General features: G+C 41.5%; 1 protein-coding gene across 3 annotated transcripts in view; it reads left to right on the top strand.

Annotated features, from left to right (window-relative positions):
• The window catches only part of TMC1 (transmembrane channel like 1), a 219,104-nt gene that overhangs the window by 158,459 nt on the left and 44,255 nt on the right, over positions 1–16,390 (top strand). For all 3 annotated transcript variants that reach the window (XM_019650663.1, XM_019650665.1, XM_019650662.1), the window contains 2 exons: positions 1,338–1,444; positions 4,225–4,323. In XM_019650663.1, coding sequence (XP_019506208.1) covers positions 1,338–1,444; positions 4,225–4,323 — 206 coding nt within the window. The remainder of the gene's footprint in view (positions 1–1,337; positions 1,445–4,224; positions 4,324–16,390) is intronic.

Genomic DNA, 16,390 nt, shown 5'->3' with positions numbered 1-16,390 from the left:
TCAGGTAGCCGTTACCAGAGAACACAGATAACAGCCGTGAAACAATATGAAATCACTGGGAGCCAGGTGAATGATCAGATGTCCTTAGAGGGACAGATCTGTTTTAGCCTTTCTGCAGCTGGGCCAGTGCATCTGGTTACAGAACCTGGGGTCATGTTTATCAAAACCACACACTTTTATAAATCTTGTAGAACCCTGCATCCCTCTACAAAGTGAAATGACTCCAGATAGTCAATTTTCAAAATTATTGATTTCTTTTAAAATGTCCACTTAGACATTGATTTCCTTTTAAGTTTCTATAAAAACTGCTGCTGTGTTATGGGAATAAGTAAGATGGCACCTAAAGAATAGATTAAGTTCCAGAAATAGAGGCATGACTCTCATGTAAGCATGGCCTTATCTGAGTAAGCAGAGGCTGCAATTTGCTCCACACGAATATATATATTGTATACACAATACACACAGAATATATGATATGTAGTAGAATACATGATATGTAATATTGGGTTGTCGGAGAAGTCATGATGCATTTTTGCAATGAAAAACATAGAAAAAAATACATCATGACTTTTCCGACAACCCAATATATGATCTATAGTAGCCTATATGATATGCATGATAGATTATAAATATATATTTCTTTTTAAAATTTTTAAACTCCTGCATATTTGTTGTTGTCACACCTCACTAAAATGTAAGTTGTATTAAGACAGTAACTCTGTCTATGACAGACATTGTGCTTCACATCTAGGATAATTTCTGACAGAATATACTTAGTAAAAATGTGTGGACTGAATTAATGAACTTCGGTTTCTACACTATGCTTATAAAATGCCAGGAATGTGGGGAAACAGCAAAAGATGGCCCGTAGGATAACTATCCATCCAGGGAGATGGCAAACTTTTTTGAGGAGAGTATTGTTTGCCTGAGGAAAGGGAGTAAAAAGTGCAGCACATATAATTACAATGATAGCTAACCACTGGCCAGCCACTGTAGTAACCACTTTACTTAAGTATTTGCACACTTCACTGTGTTAACTCAAGGAATACAATGGGCTCTTCAGATGGCAATACTAGCTGCCAAGCAAAAGGCGGCTTTTCCTTGGATGGACTCTAAAGGCTTAGGTTATCATCATTCTCTACAACTACATTTCTATAATAGAGAGTACTTCCATCATGATTAACATTGTCTACCGAGATGGAAAAAGAAGAATGCTGGAGACTGTATAGGTAAAAAGAAGCAATGTGTTGCTATGAGCTTATTTATTTTGGAAGGCACCAAGACATAGCTTTTGTTTTGTTTTGTCCTTTCAACTTTTAAAAATTTCTTTTTGATAGGTCAGTTTGGTTCATCAGTGGCCTCATACTTCACCTTCATGAGATGGATGTATGGAGTAAATATGGTTATGTTCGTCCTGACATTTAGCCTCATCATGTTGCCAGAGGTAAGACTCTGACTTCCAGTTTACAAAACACGCTGCAACAAGTTGCTCATGGGATCATTCTCCTAGAAAAGCTCTTTTCCCTTTAAGAGTGAAATGACTGTTTAGATCCACTCTTAGAGTCATAGTATTTGATAATCTTCAAAATGGTGCCCAGGGCCCCAAAGTCCTAATCTTTGCTCCAAACGGTGCGTGAGCCTCCTGAAATCATATATAAAATGTCGTGTATGTTTGCACATACATTTTTTATGGAAGGTTCATGGCTTCTGTCAGATTCCCAAGGTCATCCCTGTGTCCAAATCTTAATTGCCCAAGGGAAAGGCTTTGACACCTTGTAAGTTGTATTCCTTTATTTCGCCAAGTTTGGTTTGGAAGAAATGCTTAATATAACCCAAGGCATTCAGCTTTTCTACACTAAAGAAACACCAAGTAAGAGATTTTTTTCAGAGATAAAGTAAGATAATGTGCACGTGCGCGCGCGCGCGCGCGCGCGCACACACACACACACACACACACACACACACACACACACACACACACAGTGGGGTGGGGTCCTTACAACCAAGGTCAGGGAGGAGAGTAAAACAGAGTGGGTCCAGATTGAAGAAGGGGGCAAACGCTGAGTTGATGTGGGGAGGATAGACTAAGGCCAAGAAACAAGACTGAGGTAGGGGCTCTCACCCATGTGAAGTTAAATGAGGCTGACCTCTTTGGATGCTTACCATACAAAAATTGGGTTAGGCTTCATTTAATTTACAAAGGGTCTTTTTCAGGTACCAATATTTCAAAGCCAGTTTGTTCAATACAGTATTGACAACAGCCACAACTTGGTGTTTTGAGTGAGTGTTTATCCCCTTGGTTTTGAATCGGGCCAGTTTCTGTCTTAAGACTCTCCATTAGCATAATAATACTCATGGTGCCTTACACTCATAAAGAGTTTTTGGCTTTTAATAGTGCGAAGCACTTTCACTTCTTTTACTTAAAGAGCTAACAACAAATTTATGAGGTAAACTATAAAAGAGTTTCGAGGGAGTTTTGTTTTTTTAAAGTTCATCTGGGATGAGGATTCACAAGTCTATCTTTTGTCCAAAGATTTTGCACCCTAATCCACTAGCTTTATAATCCCTGAGATAATCCTGGAGGTTTTACAGCTATCTGGCTCATGGAAGACAGTGGACATAGATCAAAGGTCCTTTATAAGTTCATCTCCAAAGCAAAAACATGCAGCAGAATGTACATATTTGATCTGTTTCAGAGTAACCCCGGCTTTATTTTTGCTTATCCCTCTAAGGAAACCCTCTAAGGAAACCTGGAACTTCAACACAGGCCACTATGACCCTTCTTATACATGGAGTTTTATCAGCTGCATTTACTCTTTCCTCCACACTATGCTGCCTCCTTGTGGAGGACATGAAAGGTTGTGGTTAATTCTTTGCAACTAGGAAATTGCAGAATCCCTAATATTGGGTTGTCAGAAAAGTCGTGATGCATTTTTGCAACGAAAAACATAGAAAAAATATGTCATGACTTTTCCAACAACCCAATGATATAGTATGTAGCGGAGGGAGCTCATATGTGTTCAATTGGATGTATGCCTAGAATTAAGAAGCATAATGGTTTTGGATGCTTTTTTATAGGTAGTGTTAGATGCCAAGGGGCATCCTGTTTACTGGGCAATGATTACCAACTCCAACAAAAGAACCAAGAGGATGGGCGCCCTGCGTGGTAACTTTATAGAACCACCAGAGGCCAGGCCTGGTCGCCTCCTGGTGACAAGCCTTCACTTTTTAGCTGCCTCCGCCCAGCAGCCTCCATCAGCGTTCCTCGGATACACATGCTCTGTTGACCAAAGTTCCTGTGTCCCTGGGCAAGCCTGAGGCCCTAATCTCCTCTATCCCCTATGGCTCCCAATTTTGGGGTAAGATAGCCTGGGTAGACTCACCCCCTGTTCTGTTCAGTCCCAGGAAGCCAGAGGGGCTGCAGGACTGCCGTGGAAGCAATACAGCTTGCGTGGAGAGAGGGAGTAGGGCCTGATTTTTAGCCCTCGCTTAGTCTGGCTCTGCACTCAGTCTTCCATCCACATTCATCTCTCAGCCCCAGGGAAGGGAAGTTTTCATCTTGCACAAGAAGCAACATCTGCTTGGCAAGCCGTGTGCCTGCCCTGGGCCAGAGGGGTACTTTTTTAAGTTCTCGCCAAGGGCCCTAGTATACTATTCTCTCCCCATTACTGGCTGGCTCCACCCCTAAAAACTTCTCTTCTGATCTGATAGCAGATTAGGGCAGTAAACCTGAATTAGTGATGAAGCATATGATAATCAGGGTGCAGTCTTCCCTCTTATGGTCACCCTCAGATTGTCTGAGTGATTCTCTTAAGGACTCTTTTCCTTGACATGAGGGACTCTTCCTCCACCCCCGCCCCATATGAAGATGTGGGTAGTATGCTTTACTAGAACACTATGGTCCCCCAAAGGTCACCCCTCTTCTTTCCAGACCTCCCCTAGATGGGACCAGTTTGAAGGTGGTGGTGGGTAGCCTTCCGGGCAATGTGGTTGGCCCAGCTGCTGGTGGTCCACTGAACTCAGAATGCAGGGTCCTTAGCACTCCCTTTGTTCTTAATTCTGAATTTAATAGTTGATTCCCAGAAAATGGGACCCCACATGGAGACCCACAGGATCCTCATGAAAAGGCTTCAGAAGTGCTTTTAAACAAAACCATTTGTGATCACATGTGTGGTTCAGACTTTGTTTCCAATTGTTAACTGCTTGCTTTGCTTCTCCATGTAGTACCTCTGGGGTTTGCCATATGGCAGCATACCTAGAAAAACAGTTCCCAGACCTGAAGAGGACTCTGCCGCGAACTTTGGCGTGTTGTTCGACTTTAACGTAAGTGTCACAGCTGTGTTGTAGGAGGAGGGACTCTTCCTTATTCTGAAACTCTATTGCCTCCTCTTCTGGGCCTGGGTGAAGGTCTTAAGAGAGGTGTTTGTGTCCTGTTTTTAAAAAAAAAAAAGAAAGAAAGAAGGAAAGGAAAGGAAAAAAAAAGGAACAGAGGGAGAGAGGGAGGAAGAGAGAGAGAGAGAGAGAGAGAGAGAGAGAGAGAGAGATAGACAGAGAGAAAGAAAAAAGTGAATAGGGTTTGGGAATATGATAATATGATTAAATGGGAATATAGATTACTGAATTAAGGTGAGCTCAGAGTTCAAAGACTTCAAACAGTATTCTTATTTCTGGCTTTGAAAAACAACAAGGAAGAGTTTGCAAATGTGCTTTTGTGAAAATCTTGTTGGAATCTTAAGAAATCTGAGCTTTTACATTGCATATTAACCTTTTCAATTCCTAAACAAGGCTATTCAGTGTTACTGAATAGCCAATACTGAATAAAACTAAATATTAAATATTTAGCAATACTAAATTCTAGCTTCTAAATAATACTAAAATGAGGATCACTTGATTGTGGTACCCAAATGAGCATCATTCCACTGTTGTATTAAAATTAGTATTCCTCTTTGAGCTCCCCTGAGTGGAGTTTATTGTTATAGCAGGGACTCATTCCCACCCATTGAAAAGTCATCTGGAAGTGTGGCTCAAGTCTGTGACATCTATTCCATTCCGTACATTTTTAACATAGTGTCCAGATTGGAGATGTTTGAAAGTGTAGAGGATGAGACTGTAGCAAGGAGGAGATTGGGGAGTTGATGATTCAAGGAATTTGTGAAAAGTAGCAAATGAGAATAAAATTTTATGTGGTCTGGGGAATGATGAAAGGAGAGAAAAACAATAAACAGCCTTCATGTTCATGGTGTTAATATGTCTGTTTCACAGATGTTTTGAATTCTACCCCTAACCCCCCTAAATTGTGAGCTTTCTAAAGGGGGGAAGGGACACATCAGCTACATCTTCTTTGAATCCATTACTCTAATGCTCAACCAATAGAGGTTTAAGGAATCTTGTTGACTGATTTCCAGCAGTCTTCTGACTATGTCTGGACAACAGACCTGACTTCATTGACTGCCATATCTCTTTCCCAAGGGAAGAAGGCATTGAAGCAGTTGGATCCCATTTTCACCTTTCACAATAAACGTGCAATTCTCAAATTAGCTTCTCACCTAGAATGACAGATTTGATATTGACTCTTGCCTGAGTTCTTTGCTTGATCATCTGAACAATGACCACATACAGGAGACCACTCTGTATTATAAGAGGATTTAAGTGGCCCAGTATTCCATCTATCATGGCACCATGGAAGAAACCATTGCCCAAATGTCCTTGAGGTCCTGAAAATACAAGAGGTCTTTACTTCCAGAAATGCCAGGCAGAAAAGACATGTTTCAGGACCAGGACAGAGATGACTGGTGCCTGAACAGTGTAATTGGGCCATGAGTTGGTTTGCTGCATCTAAGAAGATTGATGTGCTAGCTTAGCGAGCAATGCCATATAGAGCCAGGTGAGGAGAAGCAGATAAGATTTATAGAACAATGTCAGTAGTTGCAAGCATGAGCTCCTGCAGTAGCAGCGGAGCCTGTAAGATGGGAAGGGTCAGAAGACCTTTAGGGTGAAGGTGGGAGACATTGTGAGCAGCTGCTTCTCTGTTGAGCTTTATGTTGGAAACCTGGACCTTCTCCCCTAGACCCCCGACCCCTGGAAGTAACCCCTTGGAAGCTCAGTGTTCTGTCACTTATAAACATGTATCACAATTCATCTAAATTCCATTTAGTTAATAGCAGACAAGTACCATTTGATATACGCTAAGTCAGTTAGTCAGTCTTATGTCTTCTCAAAGTCACCATTTACAGAGCACCTGATTTTTAATCCTTTTATTGAATACCTAGGAATTGATCTTACTGATCAGGGGAAAATATATTTGATTAAAAGAATAAGAAATAGGGAGATTATCTAATATGTATTTTTATGAATCAAATTAGCACAAATGGTATCAATTGAATCTGTAGAATTAGAAAAATAAGTTTAAGTCAGTAAAAAAGGATGCATGCATTGGCAAGATACTCAGAGACACAAGAATGATGTAGGAATGATAAAGAGGAAGACACTGTATAGTTTTGATATTCTTGTGAAGGAGAGAGAGGGAGGGACTAAGGTGGAATTTGGAAGGACCTTGAGCTGATATCAGACAGTGAGACCATGTGGGCAAAGATGTGAGCTGTAAATAAAGGGAAAGGGAAATGCACCTAGCTCTCCAGCTTGAAGGCATTTTGTACATTGCATATGGATAAATGGCAAGTTAACTTGGCCTTCTGTGCTCTTCAGGTCTTCATAGACGTCAGAGGTGGGGATAGCTCTAGTGGGCAGAAGGGGAAAAGACACACCTATGAATGTGTTAAGCAGGCCCCTACATTCCATTTGATAAAAACCCTTAATGATGAAGATCAATAATCATTGATTAGTTGAGGAAATTGGGACTCAGAGAAGTTAGTTAGTTTGCCAAAGACAGCACATATACTTAGAGGAGGCACTGAAATTCAAACTAAAATGTTGCTGCCTTTAATGCCAAATTCTTTGTTATAATCTAACAGATCCTTCCAAACCTGTTCCTCTGCCTTGCCCGCTTTTGTCACATCCCCGCCTTGAGGTCTGTCCTCAGGGAGGACTGTCACAGACATTCTGAACGTTCACGAATAGCAGTTTGGTTCCTAGTCTTTCCAGCATCAACAGCTCTTCTAAGTGATGATCTTCCAAAGTGAGAGTGTCTCCTCAGAGACGTATCTCAATTGTCCTAAGTTTCTCCATCTCTTAGTGTATTGGCCACATTTAGGTGAGAAATTCTTGTGATTCACATATGGAATAATTCATATTTACTTCTAGGAATATTTCAGCAGTTCGGATGCATCTTTGTTTTCAGAGTCCTTTTGAAAGGGTGAATCATTTTAGGTTTCCTGAGAAATTATATATATATATATATATATATATATATATATATATATATATATATATATATATATATATATATATATATATATATATATATACATGTTGCAGGAGAAATGGGGAGGAGTGCATATAAATGAGAAAGGGGAAAAGGAGCAGGAGTAGGAAAGGAGAGTCTTCAAATGGCAAAGCAGGTTTGACACCTGTGAAAGGAGAGAGGGAAGGAAGTTTGGGTAGGAAAGGTCTTAGACAGCAGTACAGTTCTGAAAAAAAGTCTTGGACAGGCTAATGGTGAGTCTCCAAGCAAGGACGTCCGTGGGAAGAGTCCCATATCACTCAAGAATAACCTGGCTCTAGTATTCCTCACTAGAGGAATTGGCAGGAGGAATCCAGGAGTATGTGGTCTCAGGATGAACACATCATAATCTGTTTCTGTTGATCCAAAGTGGTGGCAGCTGGAAGCTGTCTTTTGAAGGAGATCTGAGCAGCACACCTATATGACTTCTGTAGGGATCTGTTGGCTCTAAAACTGTGACTTGGCTCCTCTACTTTAGACCAGAACTAATGCTGTTCCTCTTGCTATTTAGTGTCAACAAGCTTCACTGCATTAGCAAGGCCTCTTTGCCACAGCCATTGTCTCAGCCTAGCCAAGCGCTATCTCAGCAGAGACTTAACTCTAAAACATAAATTATCTCATGGTAAGGGCTAACGTATCACCCCAAGCCAGACTGCCAAGTCTCTTGGGGACAAATTTGGGCTTGTAGATTCCCAAGTCCACTCAGAGATAGGACTCTTTCCTGAACTGGAGATCATAAGATTGGAATGGATGAGGATCCTCTCGTCTGTATTCATCTATATCCATAGGAAGACTCCCTTGAAAACTTCAGTGAGCAAAGGGGGATCCTGCTCAGGCACCTGGATTGGGATTGGCAGTCTCTAAGGGCTGTCCATCCCTGTCTCCTACATGTGCTTTATTTGCTAAATGTCCAGTGCAGGTCCCTCTGGTCCAGTGCAGGTTCAAATGTTTATGAGATGTGATTAAAAGGAGAGGAATTTTATATTCTGTTCTAGATCCTTGGTTCTTTCTTTTGCTTCAGAGACTGCTCCATCTGTTACTCCTGGACTTCTGTGTGGCCCATCTAGAACTTGTGCTAGGAAAAATCCCTGGGTCTGCATTTAGCTTTCTTGGTATCCTTCTGTGCTCTTAAACTTGGACAACTGATTCCTTAAGGTCTGCATTCCTACCAGTACTTTCTTTGCTTTGGCAACAACTTCCAGTTTTTAGCACCTTCCTCAAGCTGTACCTGTCCAAGCCAAAGATGAGCTTTCTTTTTGTCTAAATTTGGAAGGTCTATGATCCTGGTACCATACTTACAACATGAAAACAGCATCACTTCTTTGAATGTGATCACAGAAATGAGTCTTCTATTCATCCATTCAGTAAGCATTTATTGAGCATTGTCTAGGTACCAGGCAGTGTAATAGGCATTAAGCAAAGGTCAGCCAAACACAACAAGATCTCAAGAACTTAAAGTCTAATAGAGAATTAAATAATCATAAAAATAAATGTATTTGCAACCGTGCCAAGTGCTGTGAAAGAAAGGTAAACGGTATAAAGAGAATGTATAGCAGGGAACGTGACCTGGATCATAGCAGGTTTTTCTGAGAAAGTAACATTTGAATTGGGCTCTGAAGAGTCAGTACAAGCTCCAATTTAAGAGAAGGGAGAGGCATTCTAGGTAATGAGAACAGCAAGTGCAAAGGCCCTGTGGTGAGAGAGAGTTGCCTTACTCAGGGGACCAAATGACAGCTAGTGAAATGAGATCTGAGAATGTGAAGAGGCATCAGGGGCAGATGGCTTTGGAGAGACAGAAGAGTATCAAACCATGTGGGACCTTCAGAATCTAGGCCATGGTAGTTATTTTTTTCTCAGAGCAACTGAAAGTAGTTTATAGAAAGTGGGTGGTGGGTGGGTAGTGACATTATCAGACTTGGATTTTGAGAAGCTCAAAACATTGGAAAAAGACAAGATGAATATGAGGAGACCAAGGAACAGTCTTATCATTATGACCAAGTGAAACACTAAGATTGTTTGGAAGAACTCAGTTTATCTGGTAGGGATTTGCCAATATCTAAATACTGTCTGTCAACCTAATAGATTAAAGACTGTGATGATTGAGTTAGATTAGAACCTTGCAACCTGTTAAAATATATTGTATAATACAAATAGCACTAAATCGCGAGTCCAGTATGTCTGCTATGACAAAGAGATTATTTAAATTTGCAAACATTTGAAAGCAATTCAGTAAAAACTTTATTCTACCTTCTAGAATCATATATCTCCAATAGACATTATTTGCTTATAGACTATACTTGAAATTGATTCACCAATCTTACATATTTGAAAGAAAATGTATGCTGCTTATATGGGATTGAAAATTTCTGAATTCAATTTGTTTTTTTTCTAAGTAGTTTCAATATTTTCTCTACTTTCAAAAAATAGTTTTATTTGTTAAAAAACTTCTTAAATAGATACTACTGAGGTAATTTTCAGTGTAAACAGTGTCCAGATGATGACACCCATCTCTTTTCATGTATGAATTCACAGTACTTCATTCTTTATGATTTCAAAGAACTAATGGGCGGCTTTACAAGTCCAGAAGTCAAAGAACAACAAACCCCCATCATGGAATGCTTTTAATGTCTACTTAGTGAAACAAAAGAAGACCAATTTTCCTATGTGGGAAGAAATCGTACACAGCAGCTCATTTTATAGCACTGAAATGTGTCATTTTGTAGGCGTTTTAGGCACTTAGACAGTAGAAAAAATTAAGGAGTTTTTGCCAGCTTTAGTGTTTCTCAGACTTTTTTTTGGTGTTTTGATTCATTAAATCCCAACATGAGATTGTTATTGTCAAGTTACTGTCTTGAATGATTTACTCTGTTTTATTAAAATGGGTGGTAGGGAGCAGAAAAACAGAATAGAGTGGTTTAGATGAAAATTTAATCTAGGAACTTATTCTGAGGACTGCTAATGACCACCAGAAAGCAACTTCTCTTTTCATTCAGTCATTCCACAAACATCTATTGAATGTCAGATGCTGGGAATAAAATGATTATTATTATTCCCTGTCCACAGGGACCTTATGGTCTAATTGGATGTGCCATACAATGTGACAGTCTCAAGCTAACAGATGTGTGTCCTGGGCACATGGAGACATAATGGAGGGAGGATTCAGTGTTGGAGTTGACCGGAGTCCTGAGAGGACCCAGGAAATAGGAACTCTATTTCCCATTTGAGTTCTGAATAATTTGCTTGAGAAGGAGAAGCAGATGGGCATGACAATTCCACGTTCATTACTAATAGAGACCAAATTAGAGCACCAGTCTGGGACTCTTAGCCGAATGGTTTTGCTAATATGGAATCCCAAATTAGTCCAACTTACCCGGGGGACAGCTCAGTTCCTAGAGGAAGAAAGGTATATTTGGGTAGGTAAGCCCAGTTAATTCATTTGAAATTTACCAATCAGAGAAGTCACTACACCTCCCTGGGTTTGGAGTGAGTGAAGTGGTAGAGGAGGAATATTTCATGTAGTGGGGCTCCATGCCCCTGAAGGAAATTCTGGAAGAGGAATAACCATTCATTTCCCCATAACAACGGCCTCTGGTCTAGAGGTCAGTAAAGGATTTACAGAGGCATCTTGAATTAGATATAAAGGGCAAAATAGGAATAAACTAGGCTCTGGAATGGATAGGGCCACGAGGAACAGTATTCCAAGCAGAGGGACCAGCATGCACAATGGCTTGGAGGCATAAAGTGGTGCTGTGCACTGAATACCAGCTAGTGATTCAGCAAAGCTGGTATTTGGGGAGACAGTAGTGTAGTGAAAGACGAGTGTGTTATATCTTCCTCTCCCCCAAAAGTGAGGGTCTAATCAGGGAGGACAGTTTCATTCATTATGCAAAAGAGTCAGACTTTATTTGCTAGGCAGTGGAGAGAGCACAAGGGTTTTGAAGTAGGAGGGTCAGAGTTATCCTTTAAAAGAGTCTGTGACTATGGCGTGAGCTTGGTTGGACTAGGTGTGAGATGGAAGCAGAGAGGCCTCTGAATGGCATGGTGTGCAGAGACGGGAATCAATATCAGACATGTTAATGAGGCAGAAACTACAGAACCTAGTGAGTGACTGCATGTGGGTTACAGGTAGAAATTGGGAAGATAATGAAAATATTCAAGTTCCTGGTGGCGATGCCTCTGAGGCGATGCCCCCAGAAACCGCCTGGGTGAGTGGGGGGTGCTGTTCTCCGAGATAGGAGGAAGAAGCAAGTTTGGTGGACATTTTTCGAATGTTCTAATTTCAAGGATCCTATGGGACATCAAAGTGGAGTCAGACGTGAAATAGGCGTTAGGCATAGGATCTAGAATTCCCATCATTGCTGTTAGTTGTGGACCACACACAAAAGGCAAATGGAAGTGCTTTTGACAGCAGCTGGCAGTTAAAAATGCAGGGTAGCATAAGGAAAAGAACACAAGTTATGTGATTCAGACAGACCTAGGTTTTTGAGTCCTGCCACCTACTACCTATGAGGTATTAACAACCAATCTGAGCCTTTTTATTGTCACGTGTAAAATAACAGTGTAAATACCTACTTAGCAGGCTCGTATACTTAGCAGGCTCGTATAAGAATTACATGAGATAATGTGTGTTCGGTATTAGCACAATGTCTGGTACATGGTAGAATCCTAATAAATGTGTCTTTCTCAGGGTACTTAGTTCATGTCAATGTCCATTTTTTTGAGGGACAAGGAAACAGGAAGAGGGCGCCCTGATAGTGAGAGCGAGGTATCCACAAGCCAGCAAAGGGAAGGAGGCAGCAGCAATGCCACCTGTCTGAGAAGGAGGAAGAGGGACCAGGGCACCAAGACATAGATGGGCATCTAAAGAAACTATCTGCCTCACGGCTTTTTGAGGGCCAGCGCTCACTGTCTGTTGACAGGTAGAAGTTTACCCCCTGTGCTGAAAACGAGGTCTGCCTACGGCTCAGCCTAGCTCCCTCTTTGTAATTGACACACTCCCTTGCTAAGAGCCGTGGAACATCTGTTTCCTAACTCTGGATCTGGGTTGAAGCAAAAGGAAAGTAAACTCAGTGGTGAGCAGAGAATTAGGTGGGAGCTTGGTGAGTCAAATTGGAGAGAAGGAGGTTGGCCGTGGTCTGGATCGCAACAGGTATCCCGTAAGTGCCAGACTGGCTGCTGCTCTTGTGAAGTTAGTTGAGCTTTGTTTTGGGTGTTGTTAGCTTTTCACTTCTTGCTTTTCTCCTGTATCCCAGCGTATCCGATGTTAAGTGATATCACCTGTTGTTCACCTATACTTGAACCTTTTTTTTTTAACCACTAAGGTGTAAATGACTGATAACAGCTCCGAAAGAAATAACGATATATCCTAAATTGGTGTAGTATCAGTCCCCTTTCACATACCCTCAGCAGGCCTTGTTCAGAAGTTCTCTTTTTTTTCCATCAGTTTTGACTTCATGATTTTTAAAATCAAAATAATGGTCTGATAATAACTACAAATTAGAAAGCATTGTTAAGGATGATGAAAGCCATTTACCATCCTGGGGATAGAGTGTTTTCTTCAGAATGAATATTTATTTATATTCAAGAGAAACACCAAAGGGATGGAGTTCTAATATTATGTCAGGCGGTAACTACTCCTGAAGAGGATATTTGGTATTCAGAACTCTTTTCAGGGGCTCTAAAATCCAGTCTCCTACTCAATCTAAGTATATAGTATTTGGCAAATAGTAAGTTGTCAGTAATAGTTATACAAATAAATACATGAGTTGTTTCCCAGTGACCACACCATAACATCTTTCTTGTGGAAAGGTGTCTGTGACTATAGCTTAGACCAGCTGCAGCGTTCGAACAGAAATGAGAGTCTTAATAGATGATGCAGAAGCATGGAACCCAGAGTTGGACAGAGCTTTTCTATGCTCATTTGCAACTTGGCCCTGACTGTGGCTTCTCTGTCACAGACGTTGGGGTGGGAGCGAGCTCCCGCAGGGAGAGCTGAGCATGCTGACGTGGAAACCGAACAGAACCTTGGCTGGGTTTGGAGTCACTGCTGTTTTACTCACTTCCAGATGTCTGCTGTTGGAGTTTTAAGGAAAAGGGAAAGATCTGTGGAGTTTGGTGGGCCAGCTGTGTGGAAGGGGAAGGGTGTTCCTCTTTTAAGCCTTTCAACTCATGTTCAAAGCCACCCCTCAAGATGGATTGGATAAAACTTTGAAAAATGTGCTCTTCCGTAGTACATCTTTCATTTACACAGTTGACTGCATACGTAGTAACAGGCAAACTGAAGAAGACTGTAAAATAATCAGGATTCTAAAAACAACCAGGATCCTACCACTTTGGATGTGATCTAATATTTATGAAGTGCCAGCCATTGAACGTATATTGAATGGTACATACAGCAGATGAGCTAGCTGCCCCAATAGCTATTGTGCTAACCTCACAAGTTCACCAGGTGCTTGTTATATATCTCCTTTCTCCTTTTGTGTTATTTTGAGGTGTCTTTTTTTTTGAAATTAAAGTTTATTGGGGTGACAATTGTTAGTAAAGTTACATAGGTTTCAGGTGTGCAATTTTGTAATACATCATCTATATATCACAGTGTATGTTCACCACCCAGAATCAGTTTTCCTTCCATCACCATGTATTTGATCCCTTTTACTTGAGGTGTCTTTTAATACTAATACTATCATTATAAATTAGAAAAAGATGTCAGGTTTTAATGTTTATGAATGTGGAGATGAGGCCCTCTGAAATGTTTTCAAACAGTGTATCTGAGTCCTTTCTAAGAGGTCCTGGCACCACCAGGGACCAGTCCAGGGGTATAGGTTAAAAGTCCCTGATGGGTTGGTAGGGTTTTCTTGTTTCTTTCTTTTTTTTTAAATTGGGCAATTGGGGGATGGGAACAGACAAGTTGCTATCCTTTTGTTCTTCAGTCTAGTTGTGGAGGACGTTGCTTCACTGGCCCAAGTTGGCACCATCATTGCACTCTTCCCGGCCGAGGCAGATCAGTCGCCGGCTTCTGGACGGCCACTCATGGTGGCTGCTGGCCACTCACACTGGCTGCTGGCTACACACGGTAGTGCATGGCAACCCACTGCAGCAGGGGCTGCAGTCTACGCCATCGCCGGTGACTCATGGCAGCCTAGCTCCAGGTTGAGCTGTTGTTCAGCATCTTAGCTGTAGAGGGCAGTGTCACTGGCCCTCATACGTGGGATCCAAACCAGGGCCCTCTGGCGTCCCAAGCCAGCTCTTAACCACCGCGCCACTCAGCTGGCCCAGGGTTTCCTAGTTTCTTTGTTTTACTGGGAAGCTATGGAACTAGCATGATACAAGTCCTGGTAGGCAAAGAAAGCACAGGAGAAGCAGTATAGCAAAATGGTTATGGGATTTGAATTAGACAGACCCAGTTCAAGTTCAGGCTCTGTCACTTACTAGCTATGTGAACTTAGACAAGATACTTCACATCTCTAAGACTCAGTTTTTCATCTGAGTTGGGCAGGGAGAAGGGGTAAGAAATAACACCCCTTCCCTTGTCTAACCAGGTTGTGATCTAACCAGAAATAAGGAAAAGGGTAAGACAGGTAGAGGTCAGCATGTTACCTTTATTATTGTTAAAGCTGATATTAAAGAATGTATCTTTGTATGGGCCAAGTGGGCTTCACAGCAAGGCATTTCTACCCAACAACCTTAAACCAGGATAGACCTCCCCCTGCAGGGGCAGAGTACAATGTATGCTCTCTCAGGAAGAGGAAGATAGGTGGCCCACATCATCCCTGATTGTTCATCTGCACTCTGCCCTCAGATTACTTTCTCCTCCCTGGGGCTAGTGTGAGGCCATGGAGAGAGGCTGGCCGGGAGTATTACATTGATGGGTCTTCTCCACATGGAAGGGAGCATCAAGGGCTGAGGAAAACTGTTTCCCCTGACAGTATCAGCTTCACTGGGTTCTTCTGAGGATTCTGTGAGATGAAGTAGGGTGTTCAGCAAATGATAAGTACTCAACAAAACTTACTGATCGATATTATCCCTGCAGCCATCATCACTCAGCATCAGAATAGTAGCAAGGAAATGAGGGAAGGGTCATATGCAAGGAAAAATAGAGGAGTTTGGAAAATGATAGGTTAATACTTATGGGGAAAAAAAAATAAAACCGTTCAGGATATCTTTAGACTACAGAAGAGGCCCAGTGCTTTGCCCTGGGATAGGAGGGCTCGTAAAGGGTCTGGACACGGTAGAAAGAGATTGGGTTTAAAATAGGTGAGAGGGAGCAGAAACCTTAACATGATGATGAATGTGAAAAATGTCCTGGAACCGAGTGCAGGGAAATCCTACCAATGATTATTCTTCTGGGATGATTTCTGGGTCTTGGGCAGTTGGCCAATCCATGTCTATTTGGTTTTCTATCTTGGACACAAAATTAGCCCACTTGCTTCCCCTATTTGAGGTTCCCATTTGTTGTTTAGCCCCAAATTTTCTTTTGGGTTGGTTTTATTTTTTTCTTGAGCTGAAAAAAAAAATGCAGACACAGGCAGATGAGGTGCAGGGAGGCAATTTAGTTTTTATCCACACCCCACTCATCCTATCCCAATGCTACTTATGCCCATGAGCTCTTCAAGGTACTCTGGACTTGCTAATCCTTAGAGTATTAAAAAATAAATTGGCTGCAAATTTTGAAAGCAATTGTTTTCCCAGGTCTCGATGGCTCTAATTTGAGTTAGGCACAATCTTTGTTTAAGGCAGTTTTCTAAATTACTTCTCTTCATTCTTCTTCTAGAAATTCGCTTCCAGGGCATTTCCTCCTCTTCCAAGCCCCCTCTTCCACCTTTTCTGTCCCACTTCTCCTCCTTTCTTAAACAGGGATCTTCAGAGTCCTTGGCTTGGTATATATGATGTTCAAGTCAGCCAACTGGGTTTTCTAAGATTCAGGGGTGACACACTTGAACTTGAGAAGAAGCCCCATGTTGGCAAGTTAGTGTCTCATTTCACACAGCATAG

The sequence above is a fragment of the Hipposideros armiger genome, unplaced genomic scaffold, assembly GCF_001890085.2.
Source record: "Hipposideros armiger isolate ML-2016 unplaced genomic scaffold, ASM189008v1 scaffold_144, whole genome shotgun sequence".
NCBI classification, from domain to species: Eukaryota; Metazoa; Chordata; class Mammalia; order Chiroptera; family Hipposideridae; genus Hipposideros; species Hipposideros armiger.
This window is presented reverse-complemented; position numbering and strand designations above follow the sequence as displayed.